This window comes from Melopsittacus undulatus, chromosome Z (assembly GCF_012275295.1).
Source record: "Melopsittacus undulatus isolate bMelUnd1 chromosome Z, bMelUnd1.mat.Z, whole genome shotgun sequence".
Lineage (NCBI taxonomy): Eukaryota > Metazoa > Chordata > Aves > Psittaciformes > Psittaculidae > Melopsittacus > Melopsittacus undulatus.
Window position 1 is genome coordinate 66,843,396 of NC_047557.1, and position 17,440 is coordinate 66,860,835.

Consider the following 17,440-nt stretch of genomic DNA (forward strand, 5'->3'; position numbering starts at 1 on the left):
TATTGTCATTGGGATGAATTATCCCTGTGTCTGCATACTGGTGTTAATCTGTAATTAACAATAAAAAAAATATATCACAAAGTGATTTTCAAAATGTTGGTCTTGGAGAGCATTGTTTCCCATGGTAATGTTTTCTTTTCCCAGCAGAGTTGTGCCACAGCTTGCATAGTACTCGTTCCTGTTTCTCATGGTTGGTTGTTGGTTTTTTTTTTTGGAACTCAGTAAGCACTTTAGTGATGATCAGGTAAATTTCAGCTGCAGAGTATGGTATTTCCTACATCTAACTCCAAAAGTACATCATAATCCAGCATTATGAAGCATGGGGCTGTCACTGTTTTAGGGGATAAAAGGAAGGGGAAAGGAGGTTGTCTGTTCTTACAGTGGGTGTAGCATTTCCACAAAGCCAGCTTGTTAAGGGTTTTCCTAGTTGAATACTATTAGTTGAATACTGAAAGTGAATGGTTTTTTTTTTCTCTCCTTCCTCCTGTAGCGTCTCCCCAAAGTCTTTGTAAAATGTCCGTGTGTTATGTAAAACCTGCAGTTTTCTAATGGTGCTTTTGGGCTTACTGTGACCTTTTGAAATTGTTACAACCCCCATACCCATAAATCCCCCAACTTTCCTTACTTAATTGCACATGGGAATAGGAATCAAATTTATTGTTATCCAGGTGGCATTTCCTTTATTTAGCTTTATAGTGTTGTGTATAGTAGTTAGCATGCAGAAAGCTGGAAAGATGCCTATAACTCCAAAATGAACTCTCTGTAGCTGTCTCCCTCCCACTTACACCCTCTTTTAGTACCGCCCCTTCCATGCACCCTTTAGCCAGCAGCAAAGACAGCTGTGTTTGATCATAAACCACTTAAACTCCAGGCTCACTGGCAGGGGAAACTTTAGCGTGAAGTGCAGCATTGGTTCATCTCGAATAGAAGAGCTTTTCTGTCTTTTCCTTTCTCCCTCCTTGAAGACCGTAGCAGCACTTTCCTTTTAATTTCTCCGTGAACTTGCACGAAGCTCATCAAATTTTTCTGAGTACGTTAGGGGCATTGGGAAATGCTCTTAAACAGAGCTGTGGAAAAGAGCAGCACAGAACAAACAGCAGAGATGAAACACACCTTGGAGATGGACTAAGACAGCCTTGGGATCCTGGCAAGCAATTCCTTCCCTGCATTATCAGAGCACTTCACAATATTAGCAAGTCTATTGCAGCAATGGATTGTCTGTGAAGTCAAAATCAGCTTGGCTCTTTTAGTAGATTTTGCATTGTTAATTTAAACTGTCAGTGTAGAGTAAAAATGGCTGTCTAGAGCAAAATGTGTCAGACATAAAATTTTGGAAAAGAAAGTACTGAATCAGTTGAACAAAGCTTTGAAGCATTAAAATCTGCAGAAGTCATCAAGCCCTGAGAAGTCTAATCATGAATTCTGGAGTTGCTGTGAAATATGGAAATGACTCCCCTGCAGAGCTGAGTGAGGTAAGCAGTTTCAGTGCCCTTCTTTATGCTTTAGAAAGAAACGCTTCCCTCTGGGGCTTTTCAGTATGCAAGCAATGCAATTAAAAATTAATAGAATGTGTATTTTGCTATAACTTGCTATGCAAGTCAGGAAATGACTGAACTTTTTTCTGCTTTACTCTGAATAGATGGTGAAATCCAAATTATTGTAACCACGTAGAGACATTTTTCCTGTTACCCTGCAGTAGAGCTTGCCTTGCCTCCAAAGAGCTGTCTTTATACCCAACATTAATTTTGCAGTAGGTGAAACACAGAGATCTCAGCTGAGATTAAGCAGATGGTTACTAATCTAGGAGAAGAGTAGGAGAATGGAAGATGACAAATATTTATTGGTAAGACAACAATGTGGTCAAAAGTTGTGTTTGCTTGTATTTAGCCATGGTGATGATGTGTCTTTAGGTTAGATGAATTAAGTTACTTTTCTTCTTTACCTAAGAGAAAACAAGCCATGCGAAACATTATGCTTTTCCACTGGTAGTAAGCTGCTTTTTCTTTCAGTTGTGGGTATGTCTGCTTTTTGTATAACAAGTCTGTGTTGTGTTTTTAATAGATCTGAAAGTATAGCCATACCGATGTTATGTAAATTCTTAATAAATATTTTAGAAGTCAATTACTAAAATGTCTTAGGTATGTCATCCTTTACAGACTTTACTGAGAACTGCTCTTTTAGTTATGCTACAAAATCCAGAGCATTTGATTAAGGTTACTTTGTAGAAAATTGAATATGCAGCCTGTATTGTCCTAGTTTAACTGAAATGCTTCCCTTTCTGTTTTGCCAATGTCTCTAGTACAGCTTTTACTGTAACATATAATTTGTTTGTATGTATAAGTATTAGATAGGGTATGCTTGGCAGAATGAGAGAGTTGACATTTTCTGGTGTTCATTGTACAGAGAAAGGAGACACTGGGGTATAGAATAAATATAAATATATATATATATAAAATAAATCAGTAGGCTAGTGAGGGTGACAAAGTGTAGGGGGAGGCAGAGTATATGTGTAAGACCTAAGCAAATACAGTATGCTGCTGTGAAAGAGGAACAATGCATTTGTGACTGGGCAGTTCTTGTGAAAGACATTTCATGTGTTCCTCCTTTAAGTACAAAAGAGTTCAATTTAATTAACTCTGTGTTACTTTTAAAATAATGCGTGTATGTGTCTAGCGGTGCAGCACAAATGGGAGTCATAAACTTAGCATAAAACCTCAGGTTACTTTGCTAGGAGTTTGCCACAGTCTTTCTGGCTACAGTTGTATTGATGGCCTGCTGATTACTGCTTTCTGTCCCCTCAACATTTAATTTCCAAGACTCTGCAGGATCACATAAAACATGGAGTGACACAAAGATTTGATGCTTGGGTTGTTATTTGAAGCAAGGTAGCACTGCTACCTTGAAATACTACCTATGAGAGTTTACTTCACACATCCACAAAGTGTAAGACTTTTGTTGTAAGAAATACCTTTTTTTCTGATGTTTTAACACGGGAAATACTGAAAAAAAATGTGTAACTATGCACTGTGCAGCATTTTTGTTGTGGGGGTTTTGTTTGTTTTTTCCAACAAATTTACTATTTAATTCACATTTGTCCTCTGGCACTGCGGGTGAGTTAGAAATAGGGCCCTTTCTGACTGCAGATATACTAGGGAAGATATTGCACTCCTGACTTTCTCTAGCTACTAATCATCATTGCTTTGCTGCTAGTCTTCATCTTTGGGATTTTTGCTGCTTGTACAAATGTGCTTTTAGACTGAATCATGCCAAGGGCCCGGTCAGTTTCGGATTGACTGGTCTTAGATAAACCTGTATGTTTTCAATGAAATATGGAGGCTTTTACAGCATCATCATATTCCACCTCCCATAGAGGAAAAAATGCGTAAGTACTCTGAAACAGTTAGCTGCTCACCTCTAACCGTTATTCAATTAGCCAACTCCCTGTGGTTTGTATGCTCATATTAAGCCTTTTTCTGTTGTTGACGGGTGTTGTTTTTCTTGCTGTAGCTGAAGATGGAAAATCCTGGCTAAAGGCTCTACCTAGGGTTTGTGTATCTGTGTTTCTCACCTGTATGTCATGCTCTCCCCCTTTTCCTTCCTTTCTGGCTGTATCTTCTGTATGATGTGTTTTGGTTTTGATCAGTGGAAGACAGTAGTGTTGTGTCCATTTAAACATCGAAAAACTGGCTACAATAAGAATTGATTAAATGATTGCTCTCTTAGTGTGTTTTCAACTGCACCTCTATCTCTACAGTCAGCTCAAATTTTCACATTACAGTGGGTTGCTACCAGTATATATATCTGAAGGACAAATATATGATAACAGACCAATAAAGACTATGATTCAGGTGGTGCAGAGTGGGTTTTGGTGTAGGTGCCTTGATCTTTATCTCCGTACATGGAGATTTTGGCATGAAACTACTGTTATTTGAAATAATCAAGAAAAACTACAAAGCCCTGAAGATATGTTAAATTCTTGAACTAATGCTTTAGACAAAGTAGAAAATGAAATTATTTGAACTCATTCCATTTGTATTGAAACTTTCTCCTGGGGATTTACATATCTTTTTGAGCAGTGGGCAAAAATTAAGGGATTTTTTTTTCAAGACATGGTGTGATGGTAGAAATTTGTGTTTGATTGATGTTTGCTCTCCTTGAACTCTTGCCCCAGTAAATGGAGACCTTGATGGTCTTATTTACTCACCTGCCCCCATCCAAAGGTCATGCAGAAAGCAAAAAAAAACAACCCAACCCTCTGATTTCTGTCATAGGTCAATCAGACATCTAGAGAACTTATGCTCTATGGTTTCTTAGCTCCAGAGTTCAAGCTCTTGTTTATTGATACATACATTGGTATTTTACCCCATTTCTTCTGCTTCTTCTCCCCCTCAAGAAAGATTAACCAATATGCTGTTCCCATAGTAGATACAGTGTGTTACAACTGCATAAAGATATAGAAGTAGTAGTGTTATTTTTACATAGCAAGATTTGCTCGGTGGTGCTGTTAGATTTGAGAGGTTTTAAACATGTTTCATTAAGAGAAGCAAATTTAGAAGCTCTAGAATTTGCAGATGACTGTTACTGTACTCCATGAGAATGTACGACAGCCTTTGATACTTTTGTAAGTAAGTAACAGTGTCCAACCAAGCTTTGTCTATCCTCCTGTTATGGGTTTTGACAAGGTTTTCACCTGTCAAAATTCCGGCTTAACATAATTCATGGAGTTTGCTTTTTAAGGATTAAGCAAGGAAGGATGTAATTTGTATGTAATACATGCCACCCAAATTAGGTTAGAACTGTTTGGATCCCTTCAATGTTTTAGTCATACATTTAATGTAATAACAAGGTGTATTTTTAAAGCCAACATTGTGAACATTACTGAAAACACACACAGGTAAGCAGTTTGGTGCATAGAAACTACAATTACAGACTGATTTTCATAGCTAAAAATTAAATATTTTATCAGAATTTATGTGCTTTGTACATATTCAGTGTTTCTCCAGAAAGAGGTGCTCATCTCGGGATATAATCTCTATCTTCTTCTTCAAAATTCAGTGACACTACTTGGCTTTAAGCTCCAGCATTCTGTGGAGGTATCACTACATACTAGCTTTGTTCTTGTATGTTCCCCTGGCCATCCACTGTTGAGATGGTGCATTGAGTTAGGAAGACCTGTGGTCTGACCTGTTGGCCTGAATGTGGTCAGCAGTTAGGGCCTTGCTTAATTCTGAAACAGTTTAATAGCATAGGAACCTGAAGAAAACGCAAGTGCTGATGTTAATGATATTTTTCTCAGTTGAATACTTAAGAGCTAAATTATTCTTTTTTGCACAGCAAAATTAGAGGATACCACGGTGCTTTAAATGCATAATTTAAACTTTCTGCTTCATTCTTTAGGCTTGCAAGTCAAGTGTTTAGAATGTGAATGTTGTGGCTTGCAGCATTAGGAACAGCTGCATATTCATTAAACCTTTACACTGAGTGGCATAAACAGATGGGCTATTTGTCTTGGAAAAAATAGTAACTTACTCATTTGTTTATTTTAATAATGCAGTATTTAAAATACTGGGAAGGGAAGATAGGATTTGAGGTTTGTATTTGTGGAGGAAGCAGAATAGTGGGTTCATAAGAAGGAAATTCCTTTATGTAATACCAGATGTGAAGAGGTAAAGAAAGAGCGAAGTTTCAAATGCTTAAATTGTGACTTTTTTATGATATTATGATAGGACAGTATTTCAGTTTAAAATTTGTGTTCCACTGCTGCTATACTTAGAAATTATGATTTGAGGAAAAAATCATGTAGAAGAAAGAAAGAAAGAAAAAGGGCTGCATGGTTTGAAGCTGTGTATCTGAGGTGAGTGACAAAGCTTGAGGAGAGCTGTGGGGTGAGGTAGGTAACCAGCAGAAGAACAGGATATTGGGCCAAACCTCATTATAAGGGAAAGTTCAGCAGTGGCAATCCCTACCCTGAGGTATTTTTCCATGTGTGGCTGTGTTCTTTTAGAACAAGCATCAGCTTGTTCTTATGCTGTACATACATCTGAGGAAATAACACTGATGGAATGGGAAACAGGTTTTGTATGCTTTCACAGCTACGTTTATATCTCAAATGCTTGTTTCATCTTTCTGGGTTTGGTAGTCTTCTCATTAAGAAAATCAGAGAATAAATGTCAACCCAGTATTGAATCTGCTTTCTGAATGGTCTCTGGCCATGCAATAAGCATGTCAGAATACTTCCAGTACTACTACTGAGCAGGTAAATACCATTTCATACTACAATTCCATCTGTGCTTCTGGACATGGTGTTGGCTGTGTCAAAGTTGTATGCAACTTGTAACATTGAAGAGTGTACTGCATCTTGCTGTAAGAGAGGGTATATACTTTCCCCAGCCAGAAGACATTTTGGGAAGTGTGATAAATCCTTATTGTTAAGCCTTCAAAATATTGCAACCTTGCAATAAAACAGTGGAATGTGGTTATCAAATACAAAGCATGGCATATTTTTAAATTATTTTAACCTTAAAAAGGCTGCATAACTGATTTCTTTGCCAACAGTAGACAAAAAGGTGAACAGTGTTTGTGAACTGCAAAAGCCTTAGAAAAGTGAGCACAGTATGCTTAGATAGGAAAAGAAATGTAGTGGTGAACTGGGTAAAACTTTCATCTGATGGCAGCAGTAACACTTGTAATGTTATAAAAGTGTTCTCAGCTTTGTTGCTTCACAGATGCTGAGGTACAGTTTGTAAATCTGTACTGTATTGTAGCCTTGAGGGGTGTTGGGACAGTAAGTGTGAAATATAACTGCAGAATTTAAGGAGTCCAGTGGGAAACTTCAGTGGACATGCTCCTGGATAGTGAACATACACTTTGGTCTGGATCTGTGAAATATTCACAGCTGGTTTATCTCTTTGAAAAATGTAATTTATGTTTATACTTTATTTTTTAAATTTTAAGCTAAATTATATAGGTGAAAGCATCCTTTGAAATGGGAAGATCAGCTTTTCTGGAATCATTTGGACATCCACAGTTTTTTAATAGACAGGTTTTATTATATGTTTTCAGTGAGCTGAGCTGGTGATTTTAGGAACATGGGTCAGAACATGAATGTGAATCCATAGTCATGCAGAAGAGGCTTTGGCATGATTGATCTGTGTAGTTTATAGTGTGACTGATGCAGGGTATTTTCAGTGTAAAAAGAACATAGTGACTTCAAAGAATTTTTTTTTTTATTTTTGTGAGCTGCTTATCAGGCTCAGAGTGTGTTCCAGGCTTGATGTTATTAAATTGGAGCACTATAAAAAGATTAGTGAGAATGCCCAGGCACTGTCAGCACAGATAATACTCTTCTGCAGCTTCCTAATAAACATACATAGATTATGTAATGTGTCTGCCTGATATTTTAATATTCCTTGTTCCTAAAAAATCATGTTTAAAAATGCCTTATGGGCTAAACAATCAGCTAGGACAAATGTATGCTGTGAAAGTAACATTAATGATGTTTTTGGAAAGGAAATGTGTTCCTGGTGCATCTGTGTTTATTGTATAACATTTCTGGGTGCAGGTGTTACCTGTACTGGGAATTCATGCTTCCTAGAAAGCATGGAAGAGCCCATTTGAGCTTTTCTGTGACGTGTAGTAATAATATATCAACTTACATACTCTGTATGGAAATGTGATGATCTCTGAATTCAAAGATTCACTGTGATGAAATCATGGAGGTTTAGTGTAGAGATCTTGTGCTGCTAAAGATAGTGTTTTGCCACTGCTGGTAGCCTGCATTAGCCAGTCCCATTTAAGAATTTGCCATATGAATTGCATTTATGCATGTATGATTTGTATTTTTATTTGCACTTTACAAAGGCAATCCCAAGCACAAATACAGGCTGGGTAGAGAACAGTTTGAGAGCAGCTTTGATGAAGCAGGACTGGGGGGTGTTATTTGCCAGCTCACCATGTGCTGGCAGTATATGCTTGCACCCAGAAAGCCAACTATCTGCTGGGCTGCACCAAAAGGATTATGAAGGTCAAAGAAGGTGATCCTGCCCCTCTACTCTGTTTTTGTGAGACCCCACCTGCAGTCTGTGTGTCCAGCTCTGGGACCCCATCACAAGAAGGATGTGGAGCTGCTTGTGTGAGTCCAGATGAAGCCATGAAGACGCTCACAGGGCTGAAGCACCTCTCCTGTTAGGACAGGCTGAGAGATCTGGGCTTGTTCAGCCTGGAGAAGAAAAGGCAGTCTTCCGGCACCTCAGGGGGCCAACAAGAAATCTGGAGAAGGACATTTTACAAGGAATGTAGTGACAGAACAAAGGGGAATGGCTTTAAACTGACAAAGGAGAGATCTAGATTAGATATTAGGAAGAAATTCTTTACTATGAAGGTAGTGAGAACAGACTACCCAGAGAAGCTGTAGCTGCCCCATCCCTGACAGTGTTCAAGGACAGATTGGATGGAACTTGAGCAACCTGGTCAAGTGGAAGTGTCTCTGCCTGTGGCAAGGCAGGTCAGAACTAAGTGATTTAAGGACCTCTCCAACCCAAAGCATTCTAGATTCTGTGATATTTTTAAGATTTAAATTGCTATCATCTCTAATAAGGCTCCTTAGAAAAGACAGGCCCAGCAGATGGGGATGGGGGAGTTGCTATTTATGTTAGGGATAGGCTGAAGTGTATGGAACTCTGGGGGCAGGTGAGCAGTCAACAGAGAGTCTGTGGGTCAGGGTTAAAGGGAGAACATCAATGGCAGACATTACTATGGGGATCTGTTACAGACCACCTGATCAAGAGGAACCTGTGGATGAAGCACTCTATAGATAGACAGGAACAGCCTGTTGTTCCCATGGAGAACTTCAACCACCCTGATATCTGTTGGAGGGATGGTACGGCCCAGCACAAGCAATTCAGGAGGTTGCTTGACTCTGTGGAACACACCTTCCTTCTGCAAGTAACAGAGGAGCCAACAAGGAGAGGTGCCCTGCTTGACCTCGTGCTCACCAGCAGGGAAGGGCTCATTGGAAATGTGACACTCCAGGGCAGCCTTGGCTGTAGTGATCATGAGATGGTTGAGTTTGAGATCCTCAGGAGAGCAAGAAGCACGTGCAGCAAGCTCACTGCCCTGGACTTCAAGAGAGCAGACTTTGGTCTCTTCAGGAACCTGCTTAGTAAGGTTTCATGGGAAATAGCCCTAGAGGGCAGGAGGGCAGAAGACTCTTGGTTAATATTCAAGGATCACCTGCTACAAGCTCAGGAGTGTTGCATTCCAACTAGAAGGAAGTGCAGCAGGAGCGTCAAGAGACCTCCTTGGATGGGTAAGGAGCTACTGAGGAAACTTCGAAGGAAGAAAGAGGCTTATAAAAGGTGGAAGCAAGGACAGGCAGCCTGGGATGAATACAGGGAAGTAGATGATCTTAAGGTCCTTTCCAACCCTAACTATTCCATGATTCTATGATTCTGTGATTGTATAAACAGAAATATTCTGTGAAATTCTGGAAATTGGCTTGCATATTGCAAGTCTGTTGTGGTTGTTATACATGAAAATTTGCCATTGAAATTAAAATACTGGCATAAATGTTTTGAGATTGTCAAATTTAAATTCATAAGTATTTTTTCAATACGTTTATGTGTACTCCACTTATGTATAAATTTTTGTCCTAGACTGTAAAGTTGACTAGCGTGTTGGTGTTTTTTTTTTGTTTTTTTTTTTTTTTTTAAGTGAGAGCTTTGGAAAGCATGTAGTTGGTATCTGAATTCTGGAGAAAAAGTATAAATCAGTTTTGTTTCATCTCAGTTTTTCAGTATTGTTATTTGTGATGACAGATTTTTTTTTTGTCAGGCAAGACATTAAACCAGCTTCTTGGTTGAAGAAGGGCCTTGGTGATAGAATAGAGAGGGCACCAGAGCTATAGGGGCTTGGGCTGTGCTGACTCTGAGAATTGTTAATTTCTTAAAAGATAGGTTAAGCTGTGGTGCGAACCCTAAAAATAACTTGAAAGATACTTACTATGAAAAGTCAGATGTCAGCAAAGAGTTATGGTAGAATCCAAAATCTGGCATTACAGATAAATTGTGTGAGCTGGAAGCAATCATGGTAACAGGTAACAGTTTCCACAGTGGACTTCTCCATTTCATTGTCTGAAATTCTTTTTGGAGTGCTGCCCCACACTGCTGTTGAACTGCTACCTTGATACGCACATTGGAAAAGCTACTTCCCTCAGTGCAAGTCCTGCATTATACAAAATATTTTAAACCAATATGTAAGTAAATACTTAGCTTTAGGAGGTGAACCTGAAATTGAAGCAGAAAAACTTGTGGTGCTTGAATTTGTGTTTTTAAATGTAACTTTCAGGTGTTTCTGTCTGCAATATCCAAATGCCTCTGTTTCAAAGTTAATTATTTCTAAATGCAGATAAAAATGTAATCAGTGTGCATGAGTGAAAAATTACTATCATTACTTACTATCTTAAGATTCTTTTACTTTGTAATGGGATTGGACATCATTGCTTGTTTGTGCTTGTGTATGTCCACTATTTTCAGCTAAACAAGAAGGTGTTGTAAAGAACAGGAAATTATGAAATGACTGTTGCTGTAATTCTAAACATAATTTTTGCTATTAAGGTATAGAACATTGAACAAAATAAGGTGGAAATAGTTTACTGTTGTTAAAATGCTAGATCTTTCTTTGTGTATTAAATATGTATAGTAATTAGGAAATTCCAGCATTTTTGTTGGCCTTGGCTTTGTAATAAAGCTTTAAGAAAGATTTTGTATTATAATGCATTGACAGCATTAATATTTTTTAGGTGGAAGTGATACTGACATCTATTAATGTTGTTTCCTGACATAAACACCTGTTGTATTCTGCCTTTGCAAGCCTTTTAATAATTGAAATTGCTGTCTTTCATAAGCTGAATTTCTTGGGAAAATTATCAGACAAAATGTTACATTCATTTCCACAAATGAAGCCAGTGAAACAGACAAAACTTCCTCATGTTAAAAATACAGGAACATCTGGTGATTCTTTCTGCTGCCACACAGCTTTGCAGTAGAAATTGTAATTTGCCAGGTTATTAGCATTTATGTGTTTTTCTATTAGCTGATCTCATGTAGCTATTCAGGAAAGCAGGCAAAAATGTTTGCAAGTGCTCAGCACTAGATTTGTCTATGACACTGCAGCTAAAGCTTCCGCAGTGAAGATTTCAATAGGTTTGCTTTATCTCAGAGATTACTGGCAGTCTTCCACTGGATTCCACTGGCAGTCGTTCCTTGGATTTTGGGGTTAGGCTACAGTCATTATGAGAAGGTGTGAAGATGTCTGGACTCAGACAGTTCCCAGCCTTGTCAGTTTCTGAAGATCAGGCTTTCTGATTAAAAGTTGTAAAGGACAAGAGCTGGACTTGAAAATTGAGAAGAGACACAAGGGAGGTAGAGCCTTGCTGAGACATACAAAGGAGGCTGAAGGTTTGCTGGAAAGAGAACCTGGGACTTGAAGTGAAGAGGTGGCACAGAAGGACATGGTCACAGAGATCACTGAGAGCACTTGTTCGGCAGGAAACTGGGTGTGTTAAGGGTATGTCTGTGCTGGGAGATGAGGACGGGGACCTGTGAGTTTCAGAGGGGGCAGCTGAGAAAGGGAATGGTTGAGACGTGGCTGTGGGCTGTGGAACAGCAAGCTGGGAATAAAGTGGAATGGAAAAGAAGCCCGGAAAGGAGAGACTAGATGTGAATAGATGTGGGTATAGGAAATATATGCAAGCTTCCCATCTGTGCAGAGATAAAGCATACAGTTGTTCTTCTAATACATTAGTGCAAAGGCTTTGAGTTATGTTTGTATTAACATTGTAAATCCAGCATGTCTAAGTTTCAGATTCTGGGCTTTATTACTGGTTGCAGTATTACTGGTTGCATTCTAAATTTTGGAAATGCTTCAGCAGGTGGTTGCTGGATTTTATTGCAGATTACGAGGATATATCACAAAGTAAAAATCTGCATCAGGCTTACGGCCATCTGCTCATAACTGAAATGAGATACTGTTTTAAAAATTTATACATTTTAAAATGTGTGGATATTTCAGTGTTTGCTAGAATCATAACAGCACCTCTGGTTTTTGGTATGTCAGAACAACTTTTGGAAATGTTTCTAAGCGACTAAATTAATTTTGTTGCAGTTGTATATTTACAATTGTCAACACACACCTATGATAGATGGCTCTGATGACAGAGAAATATAGGATCACTACTGTGCTATGTGATAAATTCAGAATTATTTGACAACTTCATACCTTTGTTAACCATGCTTGCAGAAATTTGGGTGAAGCTGGTGTTCCCACAAAACAGCACAGGTGCCTGTCTTGCAATGTCTATCCTTTGTAGACTGTAAACCCAAATATATCATTTGCTTGCAATTACATTGTTATCTGACCTTCATCTACAAGAAGCTGAGATAACCCTACCCCAAACTGTTCTCATTTTCTGTTAAGAATTACCCTTCAGGTGGCTGAATGCATCCTATATAATACTCTTTTGCACTTTGCATCCTATTTCAGTTGCACAGGTTGCTTACTCTTAACCTGTTGACATATTAAATAGTAGAATCTGGCTTATTAACAGTAGTTGGGGTTGGTACTACCATTCTTCAAGTGGCATGTCAACTATGTCATCCTTCCTTGGACTTTCACTTATTTCAAGTGTAGTTGACATGGGTTTTGCAGCCACTTGCACAAACCAAAGTGGTCATCTGCAGAATAGACTGGGTACCTGCCTAAGAATGGTGTGCTGAGGACTGTCTTTTTCTGTTGCTAAACCTGCATGAAATAAGTTCATTTTTCTCCCTTTTCATCTCTTTTTTCCCTTTTGCTTGCACAGCGTAATTTTTGCAAGTTACTGATGCTGCTGTTGTTTGATTTAGTGACCTAAGTGGTTTTTTTAATGTGAACTCATTTGAAGACATACTTGATTCTTATTTAAACTCATGGTGGTCTAAGAGTTCTCTGTTCATAGCTTCTTCTTTCTTTATATGTCTGGTAATTGATTCCTGTAGGAACAAATGACTCTCTCATGATGCTTAGGATACCAGTGTTCTACCAGGTATAACTAACTTGGTGGAAGGTCTGGACCATGTGAAGTAATCATGTAGTTTCTTTCAGTGAAATCAGTAAATAAATATTTGAGGGAAAATTTATCTCTGCCTACAGCATGATGTTTCAGTTAACTGCTGTGACTTGTACCACTGTGGTAGCAGTATTGAGGTGACTGCTACACATGAAGGAAAAAAAAAGTTGTTAAAATATTTACAATTACACTTTTCTTCTGACTTAAGAGATGCTGCCTTTAAGAATAGATAGCATCTCTCTACTTCTGCTCCTCCACTGGTGGCTATCTTACCTGTTGTGCAAAGTAGAAAAAGGTATATTGATTTCTGACAGTTAAGCTGTGATGGCATGGAGGTTTGTATTAATTCAGTTGCTCTGTGAGAGATCTCTGCAAAGCACAGAACCTTTTTTTCTTTTCTTGCAGATTCTGTCTCACATCCTGCAGGGCTGAATACCTGTAAGCACCCATAATTATCTTTCTTTATGAAACTTCATGTAGTTGAATTTTGATACCTATCTCTTCTGCAGTGGAAATAAACATGCTAATTGCTTTTCATGAAGGTAGATTTTATCCTTTACTGTAAGAATTTCTTTAACTTCCTATATTTCTGCACTGTGTGTTATACTGAATCTCTTTGATTTAGACAGTTTCAAACCTAGTAATTGGTGCCAGTGAGATATAGGCAAAAATGTCACATGGTCATATTCTTCAGTAATGAGATACCATTTTCCATTACAGAATCACAGAATCATTAAGGCTGGTGGGGATCTCTGGGGCTGATCTGGTCCAGACCTCTGCTCAAGCAGCGTCGTGTACGACCAGCTGCCCAGGACCATGTCCAGGCAGTTTTTTAGTATGCCCAAGGATAGAGACTCTGCTACCCGGGCAGCCTGTGTCAGTACTAAGTCACCGTCGCAGTCAGAGTGTCTCCTGATGTCCAGAGGAAGCCTCCTGTGTTTCAGTGTGTACTCATTGCCTCTGGTCCTGTCACTGGGCACCACTGAAAAAATGCCTGTCTCCGTCCTCTTTGCATCTCCCCTTCACGTGTTTATATGCATTGATCAGATCTCCCTTGAGCCTTCTCTTCCCCAGGCTGAGCAATCCCAGCACTCTTGGCATTTCCTCCTTGAAGAGGTGCCCCAGTCTGTTGGTGGCCCTTGGCCGGACTCTGTCCATTAGGTCCATATCTGTCTTGTACTGAGGAGCCCAGAACTGGAGCAAGCACTCCAGGAGTGGCTTCACCAGTGCTGAGTAGGAATGGAAAGATAATAATTCTCTGTCTAATGGCAATACTTTGTCTACTGCATCCCAGGATACCAAACACCTTGTTTGCAGGAAGGGCACGTTGCTGGCCCATGTTCAACTTGCTGTCCACCAGGACCCACAGAGCCTTTTATGCCAATCTGCGTTCTATCTGGGCAGACCCCAGCATGCTCTGATGCCTGGGGCTGTCCCTCCCCCTGAGCTGTAGGACTTGGCACTTCCCCTTGTTGAACTGCATGAGGTTCCTGTGAGCCCCTTTCTTCAGCCTCTCCTGGTCCCTCTAAATGGCAGCACAACCCTCTGGGGTGTCAGTCCCTCTTCGTAGTTTGGTGTCATCTGCAGACTTGCTGAGAATGCACTCTGCCAACTATTGACATTATTAATGAAGATATGAAACAATATTTGTATCCAGTAAAGACCTCTAGGGTAACTGTCAATTCCTGTCCTCCAACCAGACTTTGTTCTACTAATAACCATTCTCTAGGTATGGCCGTTCAGCTGGTTTTCAGTCCACTTCACTGTTTGCTTACCCAGCCTGCACATCAGCAGCTTCTCTAAGTGGATTGCATAACGTATGCTGTCAGAGGCATTCCTGAAATCCAGGTAGAAAATACACACTGCTATCCTCTCATCTACCATGCCACTGTTGAAGATGATCGTGTTAGTCAAGCATGACTTGCTTTAGGTAAAGCTGTGCTGACAACTGCTGATGATTTTCTTGTCCTTCATATGCGTGGAAATTATTTTAAGGATTACTATCACTCCATCACTTCCCCAGGAATTGAAAACTAGCCTGTAGTTTCCCGGGTACTTCGTCTTGCCCTTCTTAAAGATATGGGTGACATTTGCTTTTCTTCTGTTTTGAGTCCTTCTCCTGGTCTCCATGATCAAGCAAAGGTTTTCAAGAGCGACCAGCCTCACAATGAAATCTGCCAGTTCCCTCAATGCTTATGGGTACATCCATCAGGTTATGCTCTTACGTGTGTCCAGTTGCTTAAGTCTTTCCTGACCTTATCTTCTTACACTTAAGGTACGTCTTCTTTGCTCCAGCATTTCTCCCTGGTTTGTGGGGCCTGGAATTCCTGAAAGTTGGTCTTGCTAGGTAAGGCTTAGGTAAAGAAGGCATTCTTCCATATCCTGTGTCACCACGTCCCTTGCATCATTCAGCAGTGGGCCCACGTTTTTTGTAGCTTTCCTTTTGTCACCTATCTACTTAGGGAACCCCTTGTTGTCTTTGTAATCCATGGACTGATTCAATTCCTTTTGGCCTTTGGCTTTCTTACCCTCATCCCTAGAAGCTCAGACAACATCTCTATATTCCTCCTTCATTACCTGCCTTTTTGTGTTCGAGTTTTGCCAGGAGCTTCTTGTTCACCCATGCAGTCCTCCTGGCATTTTTGCCTGACTTCTACGTGCTCGGATGGACTTATCTTGAGCTTGAAGGACGTGATCCTTGAATATTAACTAGACTTCTTGGGCCACTTTCACACCAGGACCCTATGCATTCCTTACAAGAAATATATATCAGAAATCATCAGTTTATTTAAATGTTTTATTTCATTCTGCAGAGTGGTATGATTAGGATTTAATAGATTTTTCATGGGTTTGCTTTAAAGAAACAACACAAAATAAATGGCAAACTACTACAAAGGACTACCAACACTGCTTAAAAAATAAATAAAAAAGAATGGAAAAAGAAGAAAACCTTTCCACTGTTCTTCTCTGTGCCCTTGCTGCTAATTTTTAAAGGAAGTTCTAGTGGCTTTTCATGGAACAAGTTTTCATTCCAAGAGAAAAAAAGAAGAATTTTGCAGTTTTACTTCTCACCAGATGTTGACATTATGTGTGTTCTATCACATGTATTGCTGCATTCATAAGATCTGAAAAAGCAGTGCTACAGAAATCCCAGTATGAAAGTTTAAGTTTAGATTTTGGATTTGAAATGCTGTAATGTGGGACTTTCCAGTGATAATGAGTTTGCTGTTAATGCAGAATCCAGCTCAGTTGGCTCACCTAAATCAACTTTGAAATTAAACTTCCATTTCAAAGACATATTCATAGTAAATTCAATCTAAGAAGAATGTGAATAATTCCTGATGTGGGTATAGGTATCCTGGTTGCTTAGTACTGCATAATTCCAAGTTCCCTGGAAATAACAGATGTGTCTGGCATGTTTGTGTGTTACTGTCAGTAACTAATGGGATGGCATTTCTGAGAAGCAGAAAATTCTACAGTGATAAGAATCCATACATACCCCAGTTAATTCACAGTTTTTAAGCACAGCTCCTAATGGATTAAAACTGTTAAAAATTAGTAATTCCCTTCTCCTTTCCCATGGAAGGAACCATCTCTTAACACCACTTGTCTAGTAATAGTAGTCAGCTATGTGAACACTCAGTTGAATACTTGGTGCAACTAGGATGGAAGTACCCTTCAATGTGAGAAAAACAGAATAGGATTGAGTCCATTTGAGGGGTTCAAAGGTGAGGTGGAGGGGAGGAAGAAGAGGAAATGAACCTTGGATGTATCATGAGAAGTTAAATAAGTTTTTCATTTACAATCACTTGCCATTATTGCTGATTCTTTACTTCAGAGGGGTTTCAGAACATCATTCTGACAACTGAGTTAATTTTTAAAATCTAACAGTAAAGACTTTTTTTTTCCTACCTGTTGACTGTAAAACTCTATGAAGTATGAATTCTAGAACTACTTTTGAAAGTTTGTGGGGGTTTTTGTTGGTTTTTTTTTCTATTTTGTAAGTCAAGTGGATTTCTCCTTCATTTCTTCTAAAGGTGAAAATACATGATCAAAATAGGTTTGCCACTGGGTTACTGAGATATTAAAATGATTAATTTATGTAGTCTCTCAGAGACAAGTGATTCACAGTCTATTTATAGTTCTGTTTTCCAAATTTTCCAGATTTTTCCCATGCAACTGGGCTATATCTAAAGCTGTACTTCTCATTTAGTTCAATAGGAGATGGCAAACAGTTGGTAACTTTAAATAATCTATCTGACTTATCCTGGAATGGTTGAAGGACCAAGTTGTCAAGATTTAGTGGGATATATGCAATTCTGTCATTGTAGTGTA

At 39.1% G+C, this 17,440-nt stretch overlaps 1 protein-coding gene across 5 annotated transcripts in view; it reads left to right on the forward strand.

The window, feature by feature from the left end:
* Positions 1-17,440, forward strand: part of MCC (MCC regulator of WNT signaling pathway) — a 202,095-nt gene that overhangs the window by 40,861 nt on the left and 143,794 nt on the right. For 2 of the 5 annotated variants that reach the window (XM_031042810.1, XM_005142072.2), the window contains exon 1: positions 1,354-1,472. The exons of the other annotated variants lie outside the window; for them this stretch is intronic. In XM_031042810.1, coding sequence (XP_030898670.1) covers positions 1,416-1,472 — 57 coding nt within the window. In that variant the 5' untranslated portion in view covers positions 1,354-1,415. Of the gene's footprint in view, positions 1-1,353; positions 1,473-17,440 lie in introns of those variants that run through there. 5 annotated transcript variants of the gene reach the window in all.